This window comes from Schizosaccharomyces pombe, assembly GCF_000002945.2.
Source record: "Schizosaccharomyces pombe strain 972h- genome assembly, chromosome: III".
Taxonomy (NCBI): domain Eukaryota; kingdom Fungi; phylum Ascomycota; class Schizosaccharomycetes; order Schizosaccharomycetales; family Schizosaccharomycetaceae; genus Schizosaccharomyces; species Schizosaccharomyces pombe.
Genome location: NC_003421.2, coordinates 1,671,468 through 1,694,957, shown reverse-complemented (window position 1 = coordinate 1,694,957; position 23,490 = coordinate 1,671,468). Strand labels below are relative to the sequence as shown.

Genomic DNA, 23,490 nt, shown 5'->3' with positions numbered 1-23,490 from the left:
CTCCCAACTCATTTTTTAAATTTTTCGTCCAAGCACTCATAGCGCAGCTTATCACCACTTACCACATATACTAGTGTAAAACAGTACTGATCGCTCGCCATGCTTAGATATGATTCCACCAAGATAGCAATAGATGTCTAAGTCGGCTATAGCCACCGGAAATATAATACACTAAGACACTGGGTATACCAAGAAGAAATGATAGTGTCATCCATCAAGGTCATTATTTCGGATTTAGAAAGGCTAGTGATATTTCTCTAAAAATTGCACAGTGATTGTGGAAATGCGGTGGAAGCCGTGGGGCTATCAGGATAGGATTGCTAGGCATGCCGCCATTTCCAAGATAATGGGCGAGTACGCAAACGTGCAAACCACTGTTAACGGATGGGCCCCGAGATCTCCGAGAGCGAGGAGAACTGGAGCTGGAGTTGCTGGAGTGAATTCCATACACAAAAATCGAGGGTTTTCTGTTTGGATAAATAGCTTAGAATAGTAAATGCTTGAGTTCCGCTGCATTCTCACTGCATGCATGCTAGGATGCAGCCCCATGAGGATAGGAGTCGTAGTGGCATGAGTAGAAGCGAAGCTATGGAGTTGGAGGATCAACTAGAGGAAGAAGAAAGGGGTGGTAATGTTGTTGTTGGCAGCAGCAGCGCGAACGCGAACGCGAGCACAGCAGAAACTGGGAAGAAGAGCGCTGGAGGCTCAAAACCGAAAAGAAGAAGAGGCGAGCGAATTCCACCTTCAAAAAGGATTCGAAAAGCTATTGCGTATGTAAATAAATATGCATCTGGTTGTTTTGGTCGAGTTGAAAGACGTTTAGTTTGTACGCGTTCGATCAGCCGCCATTCCAACCAAAAGTTGCTTGATTTGTTTGTTATTACTATATTTATTGTTTTCGTATTATTTAGTTGATCTATTGAATTATGTAGTTGTTTCTTTATTTCCTTACTTTACAATTTTTTTTTGGTTTTATTTTTTCTACTTTTTTTTTGTCTATTCATTCAAATGCTAATATTAGTTGTGTGGAATGCAAAAAGCATAAAATCAAATGCGTCGGTAACTTTCCCTGTGGCAGATGTCTTAAAAAAGGATTAGAATGCGTAATAGAAACTCCTCCTAGATTGCTTATGAATAAAGACGAAATTTCTCTCAATCTTCAGAGACTCAGTCATATGGAGACCATCCTTTCTAAACTCATGCCAAGTATGAGCTTGGATTTGCCCAGCTTGGAAGCAAAGATTGCGGAGCTTAGTGAAAGCCTTCAAACCTATCCTGATAAAGTACTTACCGACATCGAACTTGGAAGCTATCAACAAGTGACTTTGAATGAGACACAGACATATTACGAAGATGCCGGCTCTAACGAAAGCTTCGTCGCTCGCGTGCACGAGATCATTTGCCAGGGCAGGGAATTTCAGGTGCAGCATAAACTCACTAACGTATGTATTGATGGATTCATCTACTTCATTTCATACCCTTGCTATGTTGTGGGGCATCATCGATTTTACTGTTCTTTACTAACCCGTTTTTCTCAATAGAAAGGAAATAAAACATTTGAAGATATTTTAGATCCCGCCGATAATACTGTCGCCTCTTTAATCCATGCATTACCCCCAAAGGATATCACTTTTTATTTACTTATGACATTTTGGCAATTTTCTAGTGACAACAACCATTTTTATTATAATACCAAGCTGTTTGCTGCAAAAGTCCATCATCTTTTCGATGATCCAACTTCCTTTCAATCAAAAGATGGTGGTTTTGTGTGTATGCTTCTTCTGAGCATGGCCATGGGCAGTCTATTCTCCTACATTCGCCATCCAGAGTTCCTTTCTGATGAAAATCACGATCGTTGGACTTATCCTGGCTCTCAGTTTTACCAAAACGCCAAACTTCTTTTTCCCAAAGTCATCAGTGAATCGTCGTTGGAAACAGTACAGTCTTTCTTCCTAGCCGGTATGTATTTGTCTCCAACATTGGCACACGAAGTTGTATACATGTACTTTGGTATAGCTATGAGAGCTGCTGTTGCCAATGGTATGCACAAAAAGTCTGCGAATGCTCAATTTTCCGGAGATGTTGCTGAACTTCGTAAACGGCTTTTCTGGAGTGTATATTGCATGGAAAGGTAAGGCTGTTGAAAACTTCCCAAGATTCATGTCTGGGAAGAAGAAGAGAATTTTTTATTATTCCTCCTCATTATTTTATGCTAACGTTTAACTTTTAGAAAAATAGGTATTTCTCTGGGCAGGCCCGAGAGTCTTGTGCGTTCCGAAATTGATATTCATTTTCCAGAATACCGTGAAAGTTTAGATTCGCAAAACTTCATTGCCAGCTTCCGGACCTTCACCTTAGCTATTAAAATTTCCCTTCTAACTAATAAAGTCTATGACATGTGGTATTCCTCGCTACATGGAAAGGCGAACTTAAAAGCAGCTACCATTAAAGAGATTGTAAACGAAATTGAGGCATGGCGCCAACAACTGTCTCCTGATCTAGAAATACAAAACATTGGCCCAGATAGCAGGTCTTACAGAGGTATCGTTCATTTGCATCTAGCTTATCATATTGTTCGAATTGCCATGGGCCGACCGTTCTTACTACACCGGCTTCGTGAAAGAACGATGAATAGTAAGACGGATGAGGGAGCTAGGCTTCTTACTGATAAGTTAATTTCATACTGCTATTCATCCGCTTTGCACATTGTCGACCTCCTTGTACTACTAAGAATGCACAAATTTCTATCTGTCTATTCATTTATGGATTACCATTCATGTCATGCCGCCTCTTTTATCATTCTGGTGCATCTTCTAATCAACCCGTCTGAACAAACGATCGAACAACTGAATACGGCTATTGACATTTTGAATTTTGTTACCGACAGATTTCCACTTTTAAAAGGAAGTACGGATGTCATAACTAACTTGCGGGCATTTGCTGAACAAAGCGAGGTATATCAATCAAGGCTTAATGCTACCGAACCAGCTTATTCGACGCAGGTGCCTTTCTTCCCTAGAGATGCTGATTATCATAATCAAATCAACCTACAAAATCTTTGGAATGATGAAAATATCAATGCCTCACTAGAGGCACTTTTCAATGATGCGAAGGGTTTTGGCTTTTTACTCCCCGCTGATAACTTCATTTTCCCTAGTGACGATGGAGACATGTAATGATGGCTTTCTTTCGAAACTACTCAAACCTGAATTTTAAAAAGGTCGATATTTTAATTTACCCTTATTCTTTTCTCCTAGTTGGTCTACCTTACTGAACATATTTACTATTAAAGCAAATGAAACTGAAAGTTAACCCTTTTTCCCATGGTCACATTGCATCCTTTTTTTATATGATCAAATCATGCTGATTTGACCAAATCCTTTTCCAAAAAAAAAAAAACAAAAGATAAAAAAAATAGGCAGTTGCATTTTTTAATGAATACATAACGTGCATAACTGTTAACACAATTTTACTTCTAACTTTATTGTATCTTTCCTTTTGTCTTATCTAGATTAAACCCGTTTTAATGGTTCTCAATTAGAAGCAATTGTTTTAGCTTGGTTTCTAATTACCCTCTTAAAGGAATTAAAGGCTTCAATTGACGAGTGTTGAATTATTGAACAGAAAACTGTACATACACATATACAGTTGCGATTCGCTGAGTATGATAGAAATTTTCGTTATTTCATTTTATGGATATTAGCAATTCAATATTTTAAGTATCATAAACAAGCTGAATTGACAATCATTTTAACGTATAGTCCTTTTGACTTTCACAGTCTCATATAAGTTTCCTTGTGTAAACGATAACTATGGAAATACTGGATAGCGTCTGCAATCAAGAATGAAAAATAATAACTAGAAATGAATTCAACTAACTGATTAAAAAAAAGGAGCCTACAGCACCCCGGATTCCCATGTTGTCTCCAACCATAGTACTAACGAGGCCCTCAGACGCTTAACTGCAGTGATCGGACGGGAACTGGTGTTTTCACCTAGGTATGGCCGTAGACGTTCGATAATGTAATAAATGATTTTTATAGCGTTCATTAGGGGAATGGATAAAGGTTCTTTAAATTTATTTCAGCCAATATTCCCTTAAAGAGTTTCTAGTTGGACGATTTAACTAATTGATTGACTCAAAATTTAACAATTATTATAACGCTTTTGTATATTTCTCTTCAACTTTTCTACCAAAGAAAAGGCTTCTCTTGATGACTAAGTATTCGACTGTCAAGTTTTGTCAATTTAGTCTCAAATATTTCGGTCATGGAATCATGCTTCCTCAGAGCTTAAAATAGGATAAACGAATTCGGTTTAGAGAGTTTTTTTGCATACCTATGTTACCATTCAAAATCGCAAGATGGAGTTTGGTGCACATATTTAAACGCAACTTTAGAAGCGAATAAGGCCCCTTTGAAAAACCGGTGCCCATGCCATATAATGCTTTTGAGTTTGAGCGATACAGATGCTGCAGTTGCAGAACCTCGAATTAAGGCATAGCTTGAAATAGCTCTCATGATTTGCTAGACTATTATGTGGAAAACACAACAGATATTCAATTGATTCTACATTTGGCAAATATTCGTTGCAATGAATGGGAATGAATACCTCGCCCATAGTCCTCAATGTTCAGTGTAAAGCATCAGCTAAGTGAGAAATCTGCAATAGTCGCAGTAGTTGCAATGTCGATAGTAACATAAAAATGCTATACTTTTGGGATAAAAATTTCTCAGTCACGATGCTTGAGAAACTGCATTGATCGATATTCAATATTTGCAAGTTCTGATTCTTGTTACAACTTTAGGATATCATTTTTATGCGAATTTCCTAAAAAGGGATTTTTTTTCCTTGACCAGTTTACTCATTGATTTATTTCAACAACCTTCCAAAGAACTCCAATGCTAAAAGTATCACTTGTCCTCACACTTCTGAACTATTTACTCTTAAGATTAGATGAGAAACTCACAATTCAAGCTGAAGCGAGCTCTGCAAGTCATTAAAATTATTCAATTCCAACAACTAAGCAAAAAATTATTTAAAGTCAAATAAACAAATGAAAAAAATAGTTGCGCGGCCAGGTTTCGATCCTGGGACCTACGGGTTATGAGCCCGTCGGAGTTCCACTCTCCTACCGCGCACAAATACCGTCACCAGCAGGATTTGAACCTGCGCGGGCAGAGCCCATTAGATGACTAGAATACAGGATTCAAGTCTAACTCCTTAACCACTCGGACATAGTGACTTCTTGAAAGCTATCTCAAATTTGTGATATATATTCACAGTTTTTGTAAAAGGTTAACTAAATCTGTTATTCGAGAATTTGAATTGTGTTATACAAATTGTAAAACTAGTTGGTAAAAGGGATTAATTATATTTTTTTAACTTATATTTATTCTTGTTTTATATCCTAAAAAAATACGCTTATGCTATTTATCTTAAATTTGCATAGTTTCATCTACTTAATATCAAAAATTTCCGCTATTCTCTTACCATATAAAAAACAGTTAAGCAATCTGTCGCAAATATTAATTAAATCTCATTTCTTTGTATTTTTTTTGTATTTTCTAAGAATAATCCGGGTTCCTCACCAAATTTCTAGTATTAGCAAAGAATACCTATGCTGCAATTTTCAATTGACAATTAATTACCAAATGTAATTAAAATTAATTTAAAAATAACGAAAAACAAAATTCAAGTAAGATATAATTAAAAAAAACATTATAAAGTATATACAAAATGGATAATTAATAAATACATTCTAAACTGTTAATTTGTCTTCCTCTGGACGACGAACGCCTTTCATCGATTCTTACCAAAGTTGAAAATTAACAGCAGCTTTTTAGAAATTACATTGATAACATACATGTAGTACACACTTATGGGTCTTCATATACACTCACTTTACATGACAAACTATATTGATAAAACAATTGTCAACTTGAACAATGATCTTTTTTGAGACTTATACTTCGCTCTCAAAAAACTCATACGTTACCACATGTTAGAGTCGTATACTGGAACAATAGCTTATTAATTTCCTAGCCTAGCTAAATCAAAAGTACAGTTACCATCTAATTAATTCAAACCATAATAACAACCTTAAGGACCGTAAGATTCCACAATTAAAAGACTCATAGCAGACACCTTACAGCTCATCGTCACTGACCTCAAGACCAGCCTTACGACGAGCCATACGCTCCTTCTTCTTCTTACGGAGCTCAGCACCAGTGAGCTTCTTGGCCTTCTTAGCCTTTTCAATTTTGTTACCGAAAGCATCAAAAGTATCGCCCTCCTCCTTCTCTTGGATACGAGGACCAGAACCTTGACCGGAAACCCAGTTGTGACCGGAAGGAGTCATGTGACCGTTGTTGACAGCCCAAACTTCCTCAGTCAAACCTTCAGTGAACTCACGGGAGTGAGTGACCAAAACGACACCACCACCAAAGTTCTTAAGACCCTTGGAAAGAGCACCAAGAGAGTCACGATCAAGATAGTTGGTAGGCTCGTCAAGAACGATGACGTGAGGACGCAACCAGGTACAAGCAGCCAAGACAAGCTTGACCTTTTGTCCACCAGAAAGACCCTTGATACGAGAGTGAGAAACCAACTCAGCATCAAGACCCAAAAGGCTGCAGTGCTCCTCAATCTCCTTACGGACCAAGGGACGGAATTGACCACTCTTCAAGGCCTCAGCACGGTCAACTTCAGCAACCATCTTAGCGTGAGTCTCCATAAGTTCACCACGAGGTAACCAAGCATTGTCGGAAGACATCATAGGAACCCAGCGCTCACTCTTCATGCCAATGTTCTCACCGACGAGGAAAGAGCACTCATACTCATAAGAGTTCTTGAGCTTACGACGGCTGTGGATACCCAAAATCTTACGTTGAGTTCCCTCAATCTTGAAGATCTTGTTCTTCATAGCCTCCTCATCAGCCTCGCTGATGACACGAGAAGCCTTATCCATAGCCTCCAAATCTTCACCAGATTGGAAACGCCATTGGATATATTCTGAGGGAGTCTTATCAGGGTGATGACCCAAGTGAGTGAAAGCGGCTTGGGCAACGTAGGCGATACGGCAGTTCTCGTGTTGGTAAATTTCACCAACAGTGGGCAACAATTCACCAGTAAGAACCTTAATCAAGGTAGATTTACCGGCACCGTTGGGACCAATAACGGCAATACGAGAAGAGAGAGAAACTTGGAAAGAAATGTCGTTCAATTGAGGCTTTGAGGTACCAGGGTATTGGAAAGACATGTGTTGGACCTTGATGATAGCACGTTGCTTGGTCTTAACACCTTCCAAGAAACCGGGTTCAGGGAATTTGAATTCCATTTCGGAGGCACCCAACTCATAGTAGGACTTGGCGGAAGGAACCTTCTTAACGAACTCGGACATGTTACCAAGATACTTACGAAGCTTGAAACGCTCGTAGTGGATAATGGCTTGAACAACGTGGTCCAAGAAACCAGAGTCGTGAGAGACAATGATGGAAGAAACATCCTTTTGGTTAACCAAAAAGTTCTCCAACCAGGCAACATTGACAACGTCAAGATGGTTGGTAGGCTCATCAAGCAAAAGAATATCGGGGTTCTTGAACATAGCACGGGTAAGAGCCAATTTCATCTTCCAACCACCAGAAAGGGAACCGATAGGCATGTTAATGAGTTCATCGGTGAAAGAGTTCTCCTTCAAAGCCTTGACAATTTCATCACGGTCCTTGATGGGGACAGCGGGATCTTGGAGAATGAAATCGACGGAAGGAGTGTCGGCTTCAGACTCGTCGATATCGTGCTCAACGTAGACGGTACGGAGATGAGTAGGGAAACCTTCAACTTGACCGTTGACAATGGCACGCATAAGGGTAGACTTACCGGAACCGTTAGGACCGCAAAGACCATAACGACGACCACGCTTAAGACGGAGACGAGTACGGTTAAGAAGAATCTTGGCACCATAAGCAAGAGAGAACTCACAGTTGCAAAGATCCTCACCCTCCTCTTCCTCCTCAGCATGAGAAGCACCACCAGGAATCTTGGCGATAGAGCGGGTACGGAGTTGCTCAACGATCTTGTGAATGTGGGCCTCGTCAATGAAGGCAGTCAAGTAAGGAGTGATGTTGAGAACCCAGGACTCATTTTCGTTATCCTTCTCTTCAACGAGTTGGGCAGCAATGTTAGCAACGTACTTAGCAATAACCTCCTCGTTGGTGGGGACCTTGATCTCACCGAGAACAGCCTTCAAAGTTTCGAGACAAACTTCAGGGTTGGCGGCGGTAGAAACCTCAGGGATCTTACCGTCAACAACGTTACCAACACGCTCTAAAGTGGTGATGGCACGTTGAACAACGGAACGACATTCAGGGTCACCAATGGTGTCCTTGATGTGGTACAAACCAGGCAAAAGCTTGGGCAAGAAAGGAGCGACGACTTGAGGATCCTCGACAAGCTTGGACATGTTGTCAATAATGACAGCAGTCTTACGCTTAATGGGAGTGGAACGCTCATTCAAACCACGGGCCAACAAGGGGACCATGATAGACAAAGTGGGGGCCTGGACTTCAGTAACGAAAGTAGTGGCACCCAAAGAGTGAATAGTCTCAGGGACCTCCTCGGGGTGAGCAATACAGTTGATAAGCTCAGGAATGAAACGGTCAATATCGGCGTTGGCAATCAAAGTACAGACCTTGGTCATGGTTTCCTTGGATTGCTTCTTAACCTCAGCCTTGGTATCCCACATGGACTCGGAAACAACAGGGATAATTTGAGGAAGGGAGTAGGATAATTGGGAAGGAGCAACCTCAACGAGAACATCCAAAAGTTGCAAAGAGTTCATCTTCTCATTCCACTTACCAGTGGTGTGGATGGACTCGAGAACAGAGGGGACGATGGCCTTGACGGCATAAGGGGTAGTGCAACGGACAATAGCCTTAGAAGCAGCAATGGCAGCATCTCTGACAGCGTTTTGCTTGTCAGCAACCTTGGCGATGACGGCGGGCAACAACTCGACCAAGTAAGGCTCGACATCAGCGGCAACACTACCATGGTTGGCAACGGCCTCAAGACCCTTCAAGACACGCTCACGAGCAGTGGCGTTCTTGTCGTTCAACTGCTTGGAAATAGCAGAGAAAACTTGAGAAGGCGCGTCTTGCTCTTCGATGGGTCCGTTGACAAAAGAAGCCAAAGCCTTGGCAGCATCAGCTTCCTCTGCGGCATCGCAGACAGTAAGGTGCTTCAACAACTCTTCAAGAGCTTTGACTGACTGCTTATTCTCACTCTTTGCAGACATCCCGGGGAAATGGTTGTTGGTAGATGAGCGGAGGTCCTGGTTGTATATGAATGGATTTTCTTAATGAAAATTTTGCAACTAAGAAAATACAGAAGGAGTACTTAAAATAAAATAATAATATGTTTTTATGTATTTAAATCTCATATTTACAATGTGACTGTTCTTTTTCTTTGGTTTTCTTCTTGGTGGTGGCCATAATCCACGGTTTCTTTGGCGGTGTTTAGTGGTTAGCGACGTGGAAAAACTATTAAGCGGCAAAATTAGAAGTCGCTAAATAAAATAACGTGTTTAGTGGCGGCGTCCTTTGTATGACGATATCATTGTAAATGTAAGGCTATATTAAAGATATCACTATAGATAAAGCATGCCATGAACAAATCGACGCGGTCCTTATGTCTCGTTAAACTAATACCACACTGCGTTGTTAAGAACGATTTTTGACGCTGTAACTCTTCTTTTCAACATATGTTGCTTGTAAGCTTTCCGTGGCTAAATGACCTCTGGCAATAATATGGTTTTGGTCGCATAACATGATGCAGTAGCACTAAATGAATTTAGCATAGGGTCGGCATAATCGCATTCAGATAGCTGCTGTCGGACATCATATTTTCAGAGTCAGAACTGTAATGATTGTATATTGGATCGTTATATACCCGCATCATTTATATAAGGTGAATATAGATATATCCTTCATTGAATTTCTATAAGTAAACTCAAATGAACTCCGTTTATGAGTTCATTCGCGAGTTAATTTAAGTGCATTCATAGTAATGTATTACATTATTACAAATATCTTAATACATATTTATAATCATTCATATTGCAATACGCGGGTCATAAAGGTCGCAACTGGGGTATAGTTATTCTGTTATACAGGTTATATTTTTACCTATCACTAATATAGCGTATAACTGATCCTCGTTCTTCATTTCAATTGTGCTTCCATTTGCATTATTCAGATAGTATAGAACTTATTATAATTTCATTAGGAACAATCGTAATATCGTATCATCTATGGTATAATTAGAATATGTAGCATATAGTGATATTCAGCGTTGTGTATCGCAGCGTATGTAATATTGCTGACACCTTAACCGATTTAGCAGAGTACGTAACTGACGAGTTTGAAGCAGTTTTTATGTATTACCATTTTTACTTAATAAAAATTATGTAGAGCGAGTGATGATGCCAAGTTTCTCTTTTATTTTGTAATAATCTATATTAGTAATATTTACATACCTGTCAACTTTTTTTTTCGCAAATTTTTTTAAACAATTTCATGGAATTAATGTTTGAAGAAAACATATCAGATCAATGATCAGCTTGAATAAAAAAAAAAATTGAAAAGAAAAGAAAGTTTTCAACTAGTTGGTTCATTCTAGTAAGTGATGATTGTAATTGATTTAAAAAAAAAAAAAATCCTTCGCTTAATAGAAAGAATGCTTTTCTTTGTTGTATTAAAAAAAATACTGAGTAGTATTAACTTAATTTACTTAGATAAATTAATTTACATATACTTATTTATTTATTATTATTTTTTTTCAGCTGCTCTACATATCTCAAGTTGATGAGTTGTAGAGGACTTTATTTTCGCATTCACTCAATTCAAGTTTCGAACACACTATGCAAATTAAAAATGTTCTCTTAATGAAAAGTATATTTGTTCGTATATTCATAGTTCAATTTACCGTTGCGATTGAAATCATCGAAATGTAGCATCATGTAACACGGTGAAAATAGAGACTGAAACAAATAATTTCAGGCTACATACCAACTATACGTAGGAAAGCAAATTTACGCTTGTTCGTGAAAACCTATGTACTCAAGCATAATCGTAGCGGACTTTAGTGTTTTTAACGTTTATTCCATCAATAATTAATATACTTAGGATTCACAGTGTGAAATGAGGTTAACATACCTTAACTTGAGGAGAGTTAATCTAATGAAAATCATAGTTACGTTTTACATATCATCAATGTATGTACTATTGTTTTGTGTATGTGCCATAGGCATGCCAAATAACATGGCTATTTATAATGTAAACGAGTGTGTGCAAATGTATAATTAATTTCATTAACTTCTTTTGAAAATATCTGCTTCTAACACAAACATTAAACCTTCTAAAATTGTAAAGTCCGCAATTACAAGTCTACTACTTTGTTGATCGTTAGTCTAACATGCGTCAAGTAGAGACAGCCATTGAGAACTACTGCCACTACATATATGCCATAGCGTATCAATAGGCATATCTTCGATCCCATACTTTCTTTTAACAATTAACAATTTAAGAAAGAATTAATTTCTTATTCAAAAATCGCTCCTTTGAAATTGTTACAAGAGTCAATGCCTACTGCTTTGGATTTGCTTATGTCGAAGTTCGTTTTCTAATCAATTATGGAAGAAAATTCCAGTGAGTTAGATAGTAATAACTTTAATGTTCTAGTGGATAATTTAGCTGGTCTTTCGCTGACGGACGAGGAAGTTCGTCGCATTTTATCACCCAGAAAGGAAGGATCTCGGCAATTACCCTCTTCTACATCAAAAGACGAAGATTCGGAAGAAGCTTCTCATAAGTATGATTTTGAAATTGATAGAGATTCTTTAAAATCTGATTCTGGATCACCTCGTCTCCATCAAAATGCTACTGCTCCAACGAGCTCTACTCCGCTTCAATCTCCCGATGAATCAGTCAATAAATTGAATAGCGAGGACGAGGAGGGAAATAGTTCTGTTGCACCTTTTTTTTTGGATACTACGAATTTTGATCGTCTCAATGACAACATTACTACTGATGATGAACAGCTTTCTCCCGTACTTACGGCTAATCAAGGGTTTCAGAGCCAAGAGCAGTATGAAGAAGATAGTTACAATAATTACGATTATACTTCGGACCCTTCAAGTCCGAACTATATCTCTTCTTCTCTAGATCAGTTACCTCATTTGGATGATGAAGATGATTTGCAATTAACCCCAATAAAAGAAGAACGAAATTATTTACATTCTCAAGATGCCCCCACTACCAATGCTTTAAGCAAAAAGATCTCCGATATATTGATACCGGCGTCTGCTATGAAAGACCTAAAAGACAGGAAAAATGCACTTGCCAAAGAGTTTGAGGAATCTCAGCCCGGCTCCTCCTTAACTTTAAAGGAACAAGCAAACGTGATTGATAATTTGAGAAAGGAAGTGTTTGGGTTGAAACTGAAATGCTACTTTCTATACGATCAATTAAATAAATTCCACGATCAGGAGGTTCAAGATATTATGAAGCAAAACATCGATTTGAAGACCCTTACTATGGAGCTTCAACGAGCCGTTGCAGGCTATGAGAAAAAAATATCTGGATTAGAAAGCCGGATTAAGCCTGATCAGTCTTTTAACCTTTCCACCCCCAGCCCGGCCCCTTCAAACCTAATTACTCTTCAATCGAGGTATTCGCAGGCTCTTTCAGAGCTTGAAACTACCAAAAGAGCGTTTGCGGCTTTGAGAAAAGAAAAATCAAAGAAGACGAATTATTCTGTTGGGGCATACAATGAAGATCGTAATGTACTGTCAAATATGCTTGATAACGAACGGCGGGAAAAGGAAGCTCTATTGCAAGAGTTGGAATCCCTTCGCGTACAGTTATCCAAAAAAGTTCCTATGCCTGCAAAAAATACTGATGAGCGTGTTATTGAAACACTTCAGCGTAGTAATGAACTGTTGAGGATGGACATATCTATGCAAAATGAAGCATTACTACTTCGCAAGCAGGAAAATGATCGCCTGGTTAAACAAGTGGAGGAGCTTACCGTTGCTTTGAATTCAGGGAAGATGAATGCGATTGTAGAGGCAGAATCAAGCAAGAATGAATTGTGGGATTCTATGATGGTATCTAGAATGAAAACCCAAGAGCAATCAATTGAACTTACTCGTTTATATAAACAGTTGCAAGATATTGAAGAGGATTATGAAAATAAATTGATGAGAATGGAGCAACAATGGCGGGAAGATGTTGACCAACTCCAGGAATATGTCGAAGAGATTACCCAAGAACTCCAGGATACCAAAGAGGTGCTGTCAAAGTCTTCAAAAGAGTCTGATGATTACGAAGAAGTAGTAGGTAAACTTAGGACTGAAGCAGAGCGTGAAATTGAGAAATTCGAGAAAACAATACGGGAAAATGAGGAGAGTATCTCTTTATTCAAAGAAGAGGTTGAAAAGCTTACTGATGAAATTACCCAATTGTCAGAACGTTATAACGATAAATGCCATGAATTTGACGAATTACAAAAGCGGCTGCAAACTTTGGAAGAAGAAAATAATAAAGCGAAGGAAGATTCAACTTCAAAGACATCAAATCTTCTTGAACAGTTGAAAATGACAGAAGCAGAAGTTGATTCTTTAAGGAAGGAAAATGAAGAAAACAAGCAAGTAATTGCTTTGAAAGAAAGCGAGCTGGTGAAAAGTAACGATAACAAACTTTTACTCAATGAGCAAATTGAGTCGTTAAATGATCAACTTAGTCAGTTAAAAACTGAAATGGAAAGCGTTACAACGAGTAAAGAATCGTTAGCCGATTATCTTAGCAACTTGAAGGAAAGGCACAATGACGAATTAGATTCATTAAATAAAAAACTTCGTGAATTTGAAGGTATATTGTCATCAAACTCTTCTTTAAAAAGTGAGATTGAGGAAAGAAATAATCAATACGTTACCCTTCGCGAAAATTTCGATTCTTTGCAGAATGCTATTATGGAAACATTTGATAAACAGGTCACCCACTGCTCGGTTAACCATTTGGTACAACAGATAAGAAAACTAAAAGATGAGAATAAAAAGGATCAGTCTGGTACTGATAAGTTGATGAAAAAAATCTACCATTGTGAGCAAAGTTTAAAAGAAAAAACAAACTCTTTGGAGACGTTAGTGTCTGAAAAGAAGGAGTTAAAGAACTTACTGGATGCGGAAAGACGATCCAAAAAAGCAATCCAATTAGAGTTGGAAAATTTGTCTTCACAAGCTTTCAGAAGAAACCTCTCTGGATCTTCCAGTCCTTCTGAAAGGAGTCAATCTAGAGAACTTAAACTTTTACAAGCATCTGAAAAACGCCTTAAAGAGCAAGTGGAAGAAAGAAATTCCCTCATAAAAAACATTGTCACTCGTTTTACCCAACTGAATACGGGAAGTAAGCCTGTAAATACCAACGTTGAAGCATTGACGACAATTTCAAGCATGAATCAGGCAGTAAATATGAATTTTAGGGAGTTGGACAAATCCATTCAAGAATTCAAACGGAAGTGTCAATCAATGGAGCGGGAATTTAAGACCGAACTCAGGAAGCTTGATGGTGTACTTGAGGCTAGAAGTAAGCGTTTATCACAGTTGGAAGAACGAGTGAAACTTTTAGGCGCTGGGTCAACTTCATCTATTCCAAATTCGCCAAGGGCTTCAAAACGCGTTAGTTTGGATTCCGAGGATAAAAAGCTTGTTCCCGCTTCTCCAGATAAGTCAGCAGTTCAAAGAGGTATCACAGCTTTGAAACGAGATGCTGAAGGAATGAGCCATATATGGCAGTTGAGACTAAGAGAGATGGAGTTTCAACTCAAGGCTGAGCAAGAAGGTCGTAAAAGAGACAAGTTGGGTGCCAGAGAAAGGCTTCAAGATTTGATTCGACAAAACAGGAGTCTTTCAAGGCAAATAAAAACGGATAAAGAAAGCAATTCTAGGTCTCCTTCTATATCATCACAAGAACATAAATAATAATCTGGATAGTTTGCGGTTGAAGTATATAGCTTTTCTTAATCACCAGTACATATCTACTTAGTTGGAGAATTTAATTGACAAAATAAGCTAATTCCAAGATTTATATTTATTTTTTATTTTTTTTTGTTCTCGATTAACCATTTTGGTGTTTGTATCTCCCTGATTATAAAGGAAATAATCACACATATTCGTAAAAAAAATTTATTTTAATCGCGCAAAAGAATTCGAAATATAATTTTTTATTTAACCTTTTTTAAGTAAATTTTACTGCGCATGTATCATCTTTGTAAAAATTCCCAGAACCCGGTGTTTGTTTACATTTGCTGGGAGAATCGAGTTTTATTCAGGCACAACGTGTACTCAAAATAAATTTCAAAATTGAGCTCACATAAACTTGAATAGGAGCAAAAAAAGGAAAGAATCCATTGCATGGAAAAAGCAATTCACTTGGGACAATTTTATAGAACGATTCCACAAACATAGAATGGACCTACTGGGCCTTAAAGAATTAGACAATAACAAACTAGTATCAAAGGCAAAAGAAAATGGAGTCGAATTTTCTGATTTATTTTTACTATCAAGCGGCTATTTACGAGACAGGGAAAATGCGTCAGCAAGTGTGTCTTCGAAAAATGAACGCATGGTGCTCAACGAAGAAAGACAAAATTGCTGGACGAAAAGAAATGATCCTAAAGGTTTAACTTACTACCAATTACTAAAGCCCAGTGAAGTTGAAATACTTAGTCGACCCGAGACAAGAAGAAAGCGGATGGCCTGTCAAGTTTTCTTCCTCAATTACTATATTAGCACAATTGAGTACCATAAACTAAGGAAGGAAAGATTGGAAGAATTTACAGCGTGTACATCGTCATTAAAACAATCTAAACAGAAGCGACTATGGAAAGAGCATTGTGGAAGGGAAAGAGCATTTTTGAGAAAAAAAAGAACCAAGATTCAATGTAGCCATTTCGATTTATTAGTAAAGCTTGGACAAGGAGGATATGGTTCTGTGTGGCTTGCTAAAAAGCGCAACACACACGAATTGTTAGCAATGAAAATGATGAAAAAATCAACATTACAGCAACTTAATGAAGTAAGAAGACACTATTAAAGATCTTAAAAGAAAACTAACAACGGCTCAGGTGAAACACATATTGAATGAAAGAGATATACTAACGAATACTAATTCCGAATGGCTTGTAAAACTGTATTATGCCTTTCAAGATAAGGAAAAAGTATATCTAGCAATGGAATACGTCCCTGGAGGAGATTTTCGAACTTTTTTGACTACCAAGGGGCTTTTGCATGAAAATCAAACCCGATTTTACCTAGCAGAAATGGTCGCTGCAATCAGTGCAGTCCACAAACTAGGTTATATGCATCGTGATTTAAAGCCCGAGAACTTTTTAATTGATCAAAAGGGACATATCAAGCTTAGTGACTTTGGGCTAAGTACTGCAATTGTTACATCGAATCAGGTAAATCGACTTCAACATGCACTAGTGAGCGCGGTTAATCCTCAGAGACCTTATTTAACACAAAAGCAAAGAAGAAACATTTATAAAGCGCTTTTGGAAAAGAATGAGAACAAGGTAAAGACATTTTGATTCAAACGTAAACTAAAAAAAAATTAGGTAAATTCCGTTGTTGGATCTCCTGAATACATGGCTCCAGAAGTTGTTTACGGAAAGAAATACGATAGGACCGTAGACTACTGGTCACTTGGCTGCATATGTTATGAATGTCTGGTAGGATATCCTCCCTTTTCTGGGTCAACGCTCCAAGAAACGTGGACTAATCTATACTACTGGCGAGAAATGTTGCAGAGACCCTCCAAAAATGAAAATGGAATTTACGACAAAAAAGCGAGATCGGTTTCAGACGAGGCATGGTCTTTCATCACCAAGTGTCTAACAGAACCAACGTCAAGATTTCAAAGCACAATCGAAATCCAAAAGCATCCATTTTTTAAGAGACTCCATTGGAACGGTTTGCGGAAAAGAGCTGTGCCACCATTTGTTCCCCGCTTGGAGAATCAACTTGATACTTCCTATTTTGATGATTTCAATGACGAACAGGTACTAGATGCGTACAAAGATGTGTACGAAAAGCAAAGGAAGGCAGAGCAAAAAGCAAAAAGCAATGGAGTTATGAACGGTAATCAAAGACAATTTCTTGGTTTCACCTTCAAGTATCGACCCAACGCAAGAAAGCCACTGGTGGGTCGGCATCGTGAAAAGCGACAACTTCGCAAAGAGAAACCGGAGAAGAAAAATAATAGCACTAAACAAAAGGATTTAATCACCGTTAGTCATAACAAAGGCACCACTGCTATTGAGGACCTGGATGAGGACAAGCGATCAAAAACAAAGGGTCACAAAACTAAGTCATCAAGAGTCCATCGGCTTCTGGAAAGAAAAGGCAAAGACCTGTATGAATTTTTGCTCTAAATCCAGATAATAACGCATCAATTACCATTGAGAAACGCCGAAAAGTCTCGTTATTGCGACATGAAAAGCGTTCTGAGCCACAGCATATTCGGAATCGATGAGCCAAGCAGCGTATTCCGCTCGAAACTAATCAGCATATTTCTCCATAAAAGGGAGATATGAATATTAATTATAAGTAAATAGTTAATTCTTGACTGTTTAGAGAGAACTGCATCCTTAATCCAGCTGAAAACCCACTAAAATTTTGAAAATTCTACTGTAAACGTATCTTTCTTGTAGGTAGATCAACCTGTACGCTTAAAAGTAGTTTATATTCAAATAAACTTTTAAGTCCGACGATATAACGTCGCTTCGTTAGCTTCATGACGTGACCCTCGGATCGAGTCATCAGTTTGACAGATAAATTTTTACCCTTCACCTATATCCAGTTGCAGCCTTGAATTCAATTTTCATTCCTCGCTCTTTGAAAGTGAAATAGAAGATAGAAGGCATTATAACCATTAAAGCCATAGAAATGCTAGTTAGCAATGGCGGCACTGGGAGTGCTCACGAGTGGGACAGAACGACAATTGATTATGATATCGAGCCTAGCTCAGACACCCATGCCATTGAAATTAGCTCTAACGATGATTATCTTCATCCTTTGGCTCAGTTTAAGAAATCGGAAGAGTTTGACGAAGTACCTACCAATACCCTGATTCATGAAGTACCGTCATTTTCCGATTCTGCATCGAATATTCAGTCACAGCGAAATCTTAGCCCCTTCAAAGAGCTCGAAATAGTGTCGAAAAAAAAATCGGAACAGACGTTTTCATCTGCCGTGGATTTTTCCGCTATCAACGTGAAAAATTTAAATTTAAAGAGTGGTCTTTTCGATCCTGAACCGCCATCTTACGATCCAGATTATGCATTCAATCAACGCTCTTTGCAATCCGATCCCGGTTCCGATGAAATGTTCCGCAACTTCAAAAAAAGCATTAGCTTGGAGGAGTTGAAAAGTTCATACAAGTTAGCCAGTGCTGAGATGTGTGAACCAGAAACTAGACTTTCTTTTTTGCAACTTGCTCTTCAAGCGGAAAAATCCTCTAGTCGCCGCAACAGAGAGTATGTTGCTAGGAAAAAAGAGGAGGCTTTTGATTATTTGACTTCGTTTGTATCTCAAGGAAATTCTTTTTTTGGCTATTCAGAAGCACTTTATCTGTTGGCTGTATGCTATGGAACCGGTGCATTGAGAACGGAAATTAATGAGAAGGAAGCATATCGACTGTATAAAATGGCGGCCGACTTGAATCACGTGCAGGCTGCCTATAGGGTTGCCATATGTCTGCAGATGGGATTTGGTGTGACCCAGAACACTGAAGAAGCTATTCATTATTTCTTTAGAGCAGCGTCTGGACAACACGTTGGTGCCATGCATAGAATGGCCCTCATCTATTTCCGTGGTTTGATGTCAGTTAAGCGTGATCCAGTGAAAGCTATGTACTATTTGAATTTGGGAGCTCTTGAGGCTGATCATGAATTTCCTCAGGCCCTTTATGACTTAGCGGAGCTGTATGAGCACGGCTCTTCGTATTTAGATGGATTATTAGAGTTGAGCCCAAGAAAGGCTTTTGTTTTGTATCACATAGCTGCCAAGTATGGATTGAAAGATGCACAGCTTCGTGTGGCTCGATGTTTTGAGCTTGGTCAACTGGAATGTGACATTAATCTTGTTCGGAGCTTTGTGTGGTATCGACGATTAGCGAGGAAGAGGAATCCTGAAGCTATGTGGAAACTTTCCCAGTTTTATTTGAATGGAGTTGACGATGTCATCTATCCCAATCCCGAGCTTGCTAACGAATGGGCGAAAGCGGCAGCTTACAAGAATCATCATCTAGCGTCTACCTTTGTGCAAGACGTTGGAAAAGAAGATGTTTTTGAGAAGACTTCCATCACCATCAGTAACGAGGAGAGGAAGTCTCGAAACAGTGAAAGTCTGCCTAAGAAGAAGAAACGATTGAGTATGCTTTCTTTCAAGCGTTCTAAAAACAGAGAATCATGCATTATATCGTAAAAAGTGTTTCAATTTTAACTCAAACAATGTTCTTTCTGTTATTGTCTGTTACTTTTTTACTTCTGTTTTTTATTGTCATCCTCTATTTATTTGGTAAGCCATTTAGTGTTGGATGAAAATGTATCATATTATTGGACATGCTTTATTTCCTTGATTTAATGGTTTTATTCCCAAAAAATGTATGAAATACCTTAAACCCCTATTCCTAGAAATCATTTTGAAGCTTTTCTATGGTTTATGCTGCCTAATATCAAACTTATGTTATTACATACCCCTTTTTATTATTTGATGGATTTAATATTGTTCATGAGGACATTCCTTAAGCGTATATGAATTGCTGGGAGAAACAAATATTTTCATTTTTTTTATTTAATCTTTTCGTAATTAATTTATTTTCTTTTTTCTCCATACTTCGTTGTGATTTGCACAGTAGGATGTCTTTTTTGTGAGAAAATCGATTTTTCCTGTTATGCTGTAATTTAAGGGGAGCATCGAGATTGTAGAAGGATGAAAATATAAAAACTTTAACAGTATAAAGGATTTTATGTTGATTAGCTTTAATTCCGATTTTTTAATTATAGGTCCATGCACATTGGAGTTTCATTAGGTCCTGGAACTTTCAGCAGACACTAGCCATTGTGCTTTTTTACTGTACATTCTCGAGATTTATGGTGTGGCTGGTAATGAGAAAATTAGTTCATACAAACTTTTTGACGGAGCAAATGTAGTATTAAGGTATTGGTCGCAAATCAGTAAACTTGAAAAAGGCCTTTAGGTATAAAAAAAAAAAAAAAAAAAAGACTTGCAGAAGCCATTTCAATTGACAACTCGAAGTTAATTAGATATTATTTTTTAAAAAAAATAAACAGCTTATTATTAGACAGCCACATTCATCCTTTCATACCAAACATTCAAGTTGTGAATTTACATCCTTTTCTGGATTACCAAAGGAATCATACATATCGTTATATACATTAGTGTATTAGTTTTTCTGAAAGAAAAAAAAAGCCACAGACCCTCTTTGAATAACGAAGCACTTAATAACTTTTTCCAGAAAACGCAACGAATATAACACAATACGAAGGGATGATCAAAATACTTTTACGCACTTAGATATCTGTTTAACGCAAAAGTATTTTAACGAAAAAAATGGTAAAAAACATTGCAGACATCTAGGTACTATTTCGAACTTTCTGTAAACTCTTTTAAAGATTTGAAAAGTCGCTTCGTTATTCACCTTCATTCCGTCGTACCTTCTTTGCCCATGCTATATAGGTAGTATTGGAGAATGTATTTTTGTGCTACGATGACTTGTTGAATGTTGTCGTAGTGGATAGCACTCATTTCATCTATACAAATAACAAAACTAAGAAAGGATAATCAAGTTGGTATTTTGGTCGTTTGCATAAAATGCTTTTACTTCCATATCAAGTCCGCGGCGAACTGGATAGATCCCAGTAGAAAGAAGCGCAAAGAAGAAAATTTGAAAGGGGCCTTTTCTCGGAGTACAATAGGACATCTCGCATCTGTGCAATGCCTCGGGGCACTAATGTAGGCTAAATTACTCACGTGGATAGTCAATTATCGAGGGTCGTAGGGATCCCGAGCCCTGATAGATAAAAACGTCGGGCTGCGGCAAAATGTATATCAGTGATCCTGTACACCAGAAAGTGGATGATTCAATTACCACGGTATCTATCAGATAAGTAAGATGGATTGTTTCTGAATTACACCAAATGAGGAGAAATCGATTACGCAAAATGAATTGATAAGCACAACATTTGACAGGGAATGAAAAATGTTCGTTTAACGGGGGTGGGATTTTAAAAATTTCATTTTTTACGCATTCAGGTGCTGAGAAAGACAAAACGTATGGAAGATCGTTAAACGAAGTAAGAAAAGAGAAGAAGAGAAAAGTGATGATTTGCAAAGGCTTCTCTAATGTTTCTTTTAGTATGGATACCTCAATAGAAAAAGTCAAAGACCCAAAAAAAAAATAAAATAAAGGTCCTTCTGATGAACAACAAAAACTTTTTTTTACCTCTATTCTTTTGCTCGATAACAAATGGAATGCTTTAGATTTCGAAAGACTTTTATTAATCATGTTATCAAGTGTTCCTCCATCATCATCTTCCTTGTATACGGATATGTCGAGGAATGTAATAGACTGGGCCAACTAAGCAAGTCATGTTTGATAGGCGATTTCTCAGCCAAAGTGGGTAGACTGTATTTGTATGGTTTTGATCATTTTTGGTACTAGTCAGTTTCATGTAAAGTTTGGATTTAATTATTGGGTTTGACTCAAATCTCAATTTCATATTTGTGTTAATGTTAGTTTCATTCATATACTTTCGTCAGCATTTGTTTATGAAATTTCATGTTTCTTTTGCGAGCTCTTTTACTACTGCCCCATCTAGTCTGCATCCGTTCTCATTATCAAGAAATACTGCGGTACTGGTGCGAGGGTAGATGATTATCAAGGTAGGATGAAAATCCGCTCCACAAAGTTGTTAGTGATAAGTGGTAAAAGACGGTATGTGTTTGAGGTAACCATAATCGCCAAGATAGACAAGATGCAAGTGGAGCATTGTCGGCGTTAAAGTTAGTATTTTGATTTGTTTGAGCTATCAACATGAGTAAGTGTGCGGCGGCAGGCGAGTCGCAAAAGGAAAAAAAAAAGCCTTCATTTAGTTATCAGAGCATCGCCGACGTATACCTTTTTTCCATTGATAAATTTGTGTTAGTCAGTGCAGTTGTTCAACACAATCGGTCCTCCGTTTATCGGTAGCTCTTTTTTGCACTTTGACAAAGCACAAAATTCGTTTACATGCAATCATCTATTACGGATGTAAATGTCCGTCATAATCAAAGGAATGCCAACAACGCCAAGTGAAAGCGAGATGAGTTGGGAAAATAGGATCGCAATTTGACATTCCTACGTCTTCCTACGTCTTTCTTGGAATGAAGTAATCAACTCTTCGTAAATTAGCAGGGACGAGGAAAATATGCGACTGTTATCATTTTTAGCGCAATAAGGATAAGAAATGAGTGATTTAGGAAATAAGCAACTGGGAGATATCCATTATCACTTCCATAAGCGATAATGATAAACCGCAGGAAAAACACGTGTGAGCATGAAAAAGGGTATATATACATAGACGGAAAGGGGCTTCATCTTTTCTTTTTCTTTTGTTAGGGGCGTGGTGAATGGAAGTATTTCTTTGTTTTATGGGGAAGCGTACAAAATTGTGAAACGAAACGATGTATGTGTATGGAGTGTAGGAGTCATTCATTTTCATGAAAGAAACTATAATAAAAATGGGGTATATGATTAGAAAGGGATGAGTGAATGTTTGAAAAAATTACTTATAAAATGGTAATGAATATGATTAGAAAAAGCGGTATGAGGAAGCATGGTTACTAAATGAACCAACTTGATTATATAAAAAAAAAGAAACAAATTAAAAACTAATTTTCATCTAACTCAGGAATTCCTCCTTTGAAAATAGCCAAACATTAACTAAAAAAATTAAAAAAAAAAAAAGTAGAAAAAAAATGTAAATATTACAAATACTTCCCAAACTCCCATAAAGCATTCTATGACGATTTCCTTACACCAAGCAATTTTCCTGTTGGATTTTATTTGTCTCGACTGGTTTGTGTATCCCTGTTTCCTTTCTTTTGTTTCCAAGAGAATCATTTCCAGGGAATTGATACATTTGTCCATGCTAAGATAAAATCCATTGTTCGGTCAACTCACTTCCGATATATCTGAAACGAAAAAACAAAACCTGATTAGAAAAGCTATATGTTTTCACATATAAGAAGACTATATGTCAAACCCCATCCTAGCGTCGATATGAAATGGAACTCTGTGAAATGATAGATGTGGGGGACCTAAAAGATAAACCCCAGTGTAGTGAAATCTCGATGCTTTTGAAACTGAATAA

At 37.8% G+C, this 23,490-nt stretch overlaps 6 protein-coding genes, 11 long non-coding RNA genes and 3 other non-coding genes across 20 annotated transcripts, besides 2 other annotated features; 9 read left to right on the top strand and 11 right to left on the bottom strand.

The window, feature by feature from the left end:
* Window positions 1-373: 373 nt before the first annotated feature.
* SPOM_SPCC417.09C (transcription factor) lies at window positions 374-3,739 on the top strand. The gene is made up of 4 exons (NM_001023276.3): window positions 374-872; window positions 1,022-1,442; window positions 1,542-2,131; window positions 2,231-3,739. The coding sequence occupies exons 1-4, from the start codon at window positions 526-528 to the stop codon at window positions 3,174-3,176; spliced, it is 2,304 nt and encodes a 767-aa protein (NP_588286.1). The 5' UTR covers window positions 374-525; the 3' UTR covers window positions 3,177-3,739.
* On the bottom strand, window positions 1,122-2,088 carry SPOM_SPNCRNA.7467. The gene has a single exon (NR_196803.1). It is a non-coding gene; the product is annotated as a non-coding RNA (long non-coding RNA).
* Window positions 2,529-3,539, bottom strand: SPOM_SPNCRNA.7466. The gene has a single exon (NR_196802.1). It is a non-coding gene; the product is annotated as a non-coding RNA (long non-coding RNA).
* Window positions 3,740-3,801: 62 nt separating the features above from the next.
* Window positions 3,802-4,010: a sequence feature (RNA overlapping with rRNA (SPOM_SPNCRNA.7465) was converted to a misc_feature.).
* On the bottom strand, window positions 3,883-4,013 carry SPOM_SPRRNA.05. Its single transcript, NR_151397.1, has one exon. It is a non-coding gene; the product is annotated as a 5S ribosomal RNA (ribosomal RNA).
* A 202-nt stretch (window positions 4,014-4,215) lies between these two features.
* On the top strand, window positions 4,216-4,700 carry SPOM_SPNCRNA.7464. The gene has a single exon (NR_196801.1). It is a non-coding gene; the product is annotated as a non-coding RNA (long non-coding RNA).
* Window positions 4,701-4,845: 145 nt separating this feature from the next.
* On the top strand, window positions 4,846-5,362 carry SPOM_SPNCRNA.7463. Its single transcript, NR_196800.1, has one exon. It is a non-coding gene; the product is annotated as a non-coding RNA (long non-coding RNA).
* Window positions 5,070-5,141, bottom strand: imt07. The gene has a single exon. It is a non-coding gene; the product is annotated as a tRNA-Met (tRNA).
* Window positions 5,149-5,245, bottom strand: sup9. The gene is given in 2 exon segments: window positions 5,149-5,193; window positions 5,209-5,245. It is a non-coding gene; the product is annotated as a tRNA-Ser (tRNA).
* A 644-nt stretch (window positions 5,363-6,006) lies between the features above and the next one.
* On the bottom strand, window positions 6,007-9,313 carry tef3 (translation elongation factor eEF3). The gene has a single exon (NM_001023275.3). The coding sequence runs from the start codon at window positions 9,290-9,292 to the stop codon at window positions 6,149-6,151; it is 3,144 nt and encodes a 1,047-aa protein (NP_588285.1). The 5' UTR covers window positions 9,293-9,313; the 3' UTR covers window positions 6,007-6,148.
* Window positions 9,314-9,630: 317 nt separating this feature from the next.
* Window positions 9,631-10,013, top strand: SPOM_SPNCRNA.7462. Its single transcript, NR_196799.1, has one exon. It is a non-coding gene; the product is annotated as a non-coding RNA (long non-coding RNA).
* An 8-nt stretch (window positions 10,014-10,021) lies between these two features.
* On the top strand, window positions 10,022-10,247 carry SPOM_SPNCRNA.7461. The gene has a single exon (NR_196798.1). It is a non-coding gene; the product is annotated as a non-coding RNA (long non-coding RNA).
* Window positions 10,041-10,380: an LONG TERMINAL REPEAT.
* Window positions 10,381-10,802: 422 nt separating this feature from the next.
* On the bottom strand, window positions 10,803-14,102 carry SPOM_SPNCRNA.7460. The gene has a single exon (NR_196797.1). It is a non-coding gene; the product is annotated as a non-coding RNA (long non-coding RNA).
* mto1 (gamma tubulin complex linker Mto1) lies at window positions 11,687-15,197 on the top strand (the record flags this gene model as incomplete). Its single annotated transcript, NM_001023274.3, has 1 exon — window positions 11,687-15,197. One exon carries the CDS (start codon window positions 11,687-11,689, stop codon window positions 15,032-15,034), a length of 3,348 nt encoding a protein of 1,115 aa, NP_588284.1. The 3' UTR covers window positions 15,035-15,197.
* Window positions 15,198-15,521: 324 nt separating this feature from the next.
* mug27 (protein kinase Mug27/Slk1) lies at window positions 15,522-17,865 on the top strand (the record flags this gene model as incomplete). Its single annotated transcript, NM_001023273.2, has 3 exons — window positions 15,522-16,130; window positions 16,180-16,629; window positions 16,672-17,865. 3 exons carry the CDS (start codon window positions 15,522-15,524, stop codon window positions 17,485-17,487), a joined length of 1,875 nt encoding a protein of 624 aa, NP_588283.1. The 3' UTR covers window positions 17,488-17,865.
* On the bottom strand, window positions 15,611-18,047 carry SPOM_SPNCRNA.583. The gene has a single exon (NR_150955.1). It is a non-coding gene; the product is annotated as a non-coding RNA (long non-coding RNA).
* cfh2 (chitin synthase regulatory factor) lies at window positions 17,897-19,950 on the top strand. The gene has a single exon (NM_001023272.3). It carries the CDS (start codon window positions 18,002-18,004, stop codon window positions 19,538-19,540), a length of 1,539 nt encoding a protein of 512 aa, NP_588282.1. The 5' UTR covers window positions 17,897-18,001; the 3' UTR covers window positions 19,541-19,950.
* On the bottom strand, window positions 18,633-19,534 carry SPOM_SPNCRNA.7459. The gene has a single exon (NR_196796.1). It is a non-coding gene; the product is annotated as a non-coding RNA (long non-coding RNA).
* SPOM_SPNCRNA.1216 lies at window positions 19,738-20,355 on the bottom strand. The gene has a single exon (NR_150077.1). It is a non-coding gene; the product is annotated as a non-coding RNA (long non-coding RNA).
* Window positions 20,356-20,719: 364 nt separating this feature from the next.
* Window positions 20,720-23,075, top strand: SPOM_SPNCRNA.1215. The gene has a single exon (NR_150076.1). It is a non-coding gene; the product is annotated as a non-coding RNA (long non-coding RNA).
* On the bottom strand, window positions 22,594-22,955 carry SPOM_SPCC417.03 (uncharacterized protein; the record flags this gene model as incomplete). The annotated part of the gene is made up of 2 exons (NM_001431047.1): window positions 22,594-22,715; window positions 22,907-22,955. 2 exons carry the CDS (start codon window positions 22,953-22,955, stop codon window positions 22,594-22,596), a joined length of 171 nt encoding a protein of 56 aa, NP_001417979.1.
* Window positions 23,076-23,490: the final 415 nt, after the last annotated feature.

Bases quoted from the DNA above. Each gene is read 5' to 3' on its own strand.
- cfh2 (NM_001023272.3), top strand. From the start codon at position 18,002: ATGCTAGTTAGCAATGGCGGCACTGGGAGTGCTCACGAGTGGGACAGA.
- SPOM_SPCC417.09C (NM_001023276.3), top strand. From the start codon at position 526: ATGCATGCTAGGATGCAGCCCCATGAGGATAGGAGTCGTAGTGGCATG. The intron at 1,443-1,541 runs GTATGTATTGAT...TTTTCTCAATAG, and splicing joins TGCAGCATAAACTCACTAAC to AAAGGAAATAAAACATTTGA. The intron at 2,132-2,230 runs GTAAGGCTGTTG...TTTAACTTTTAG, and splicing joins AGTGTATATTGCATGGAAAG to AAAAATAGGTATTTCTCTGG.
- tef3 (NM_001023275.3), bottom strand. From the start codon at position 9,292: ATGTCTGCAAAGAGTGAGAATAAGCAGTCAGTCAAAGCTCTTGAAGAG.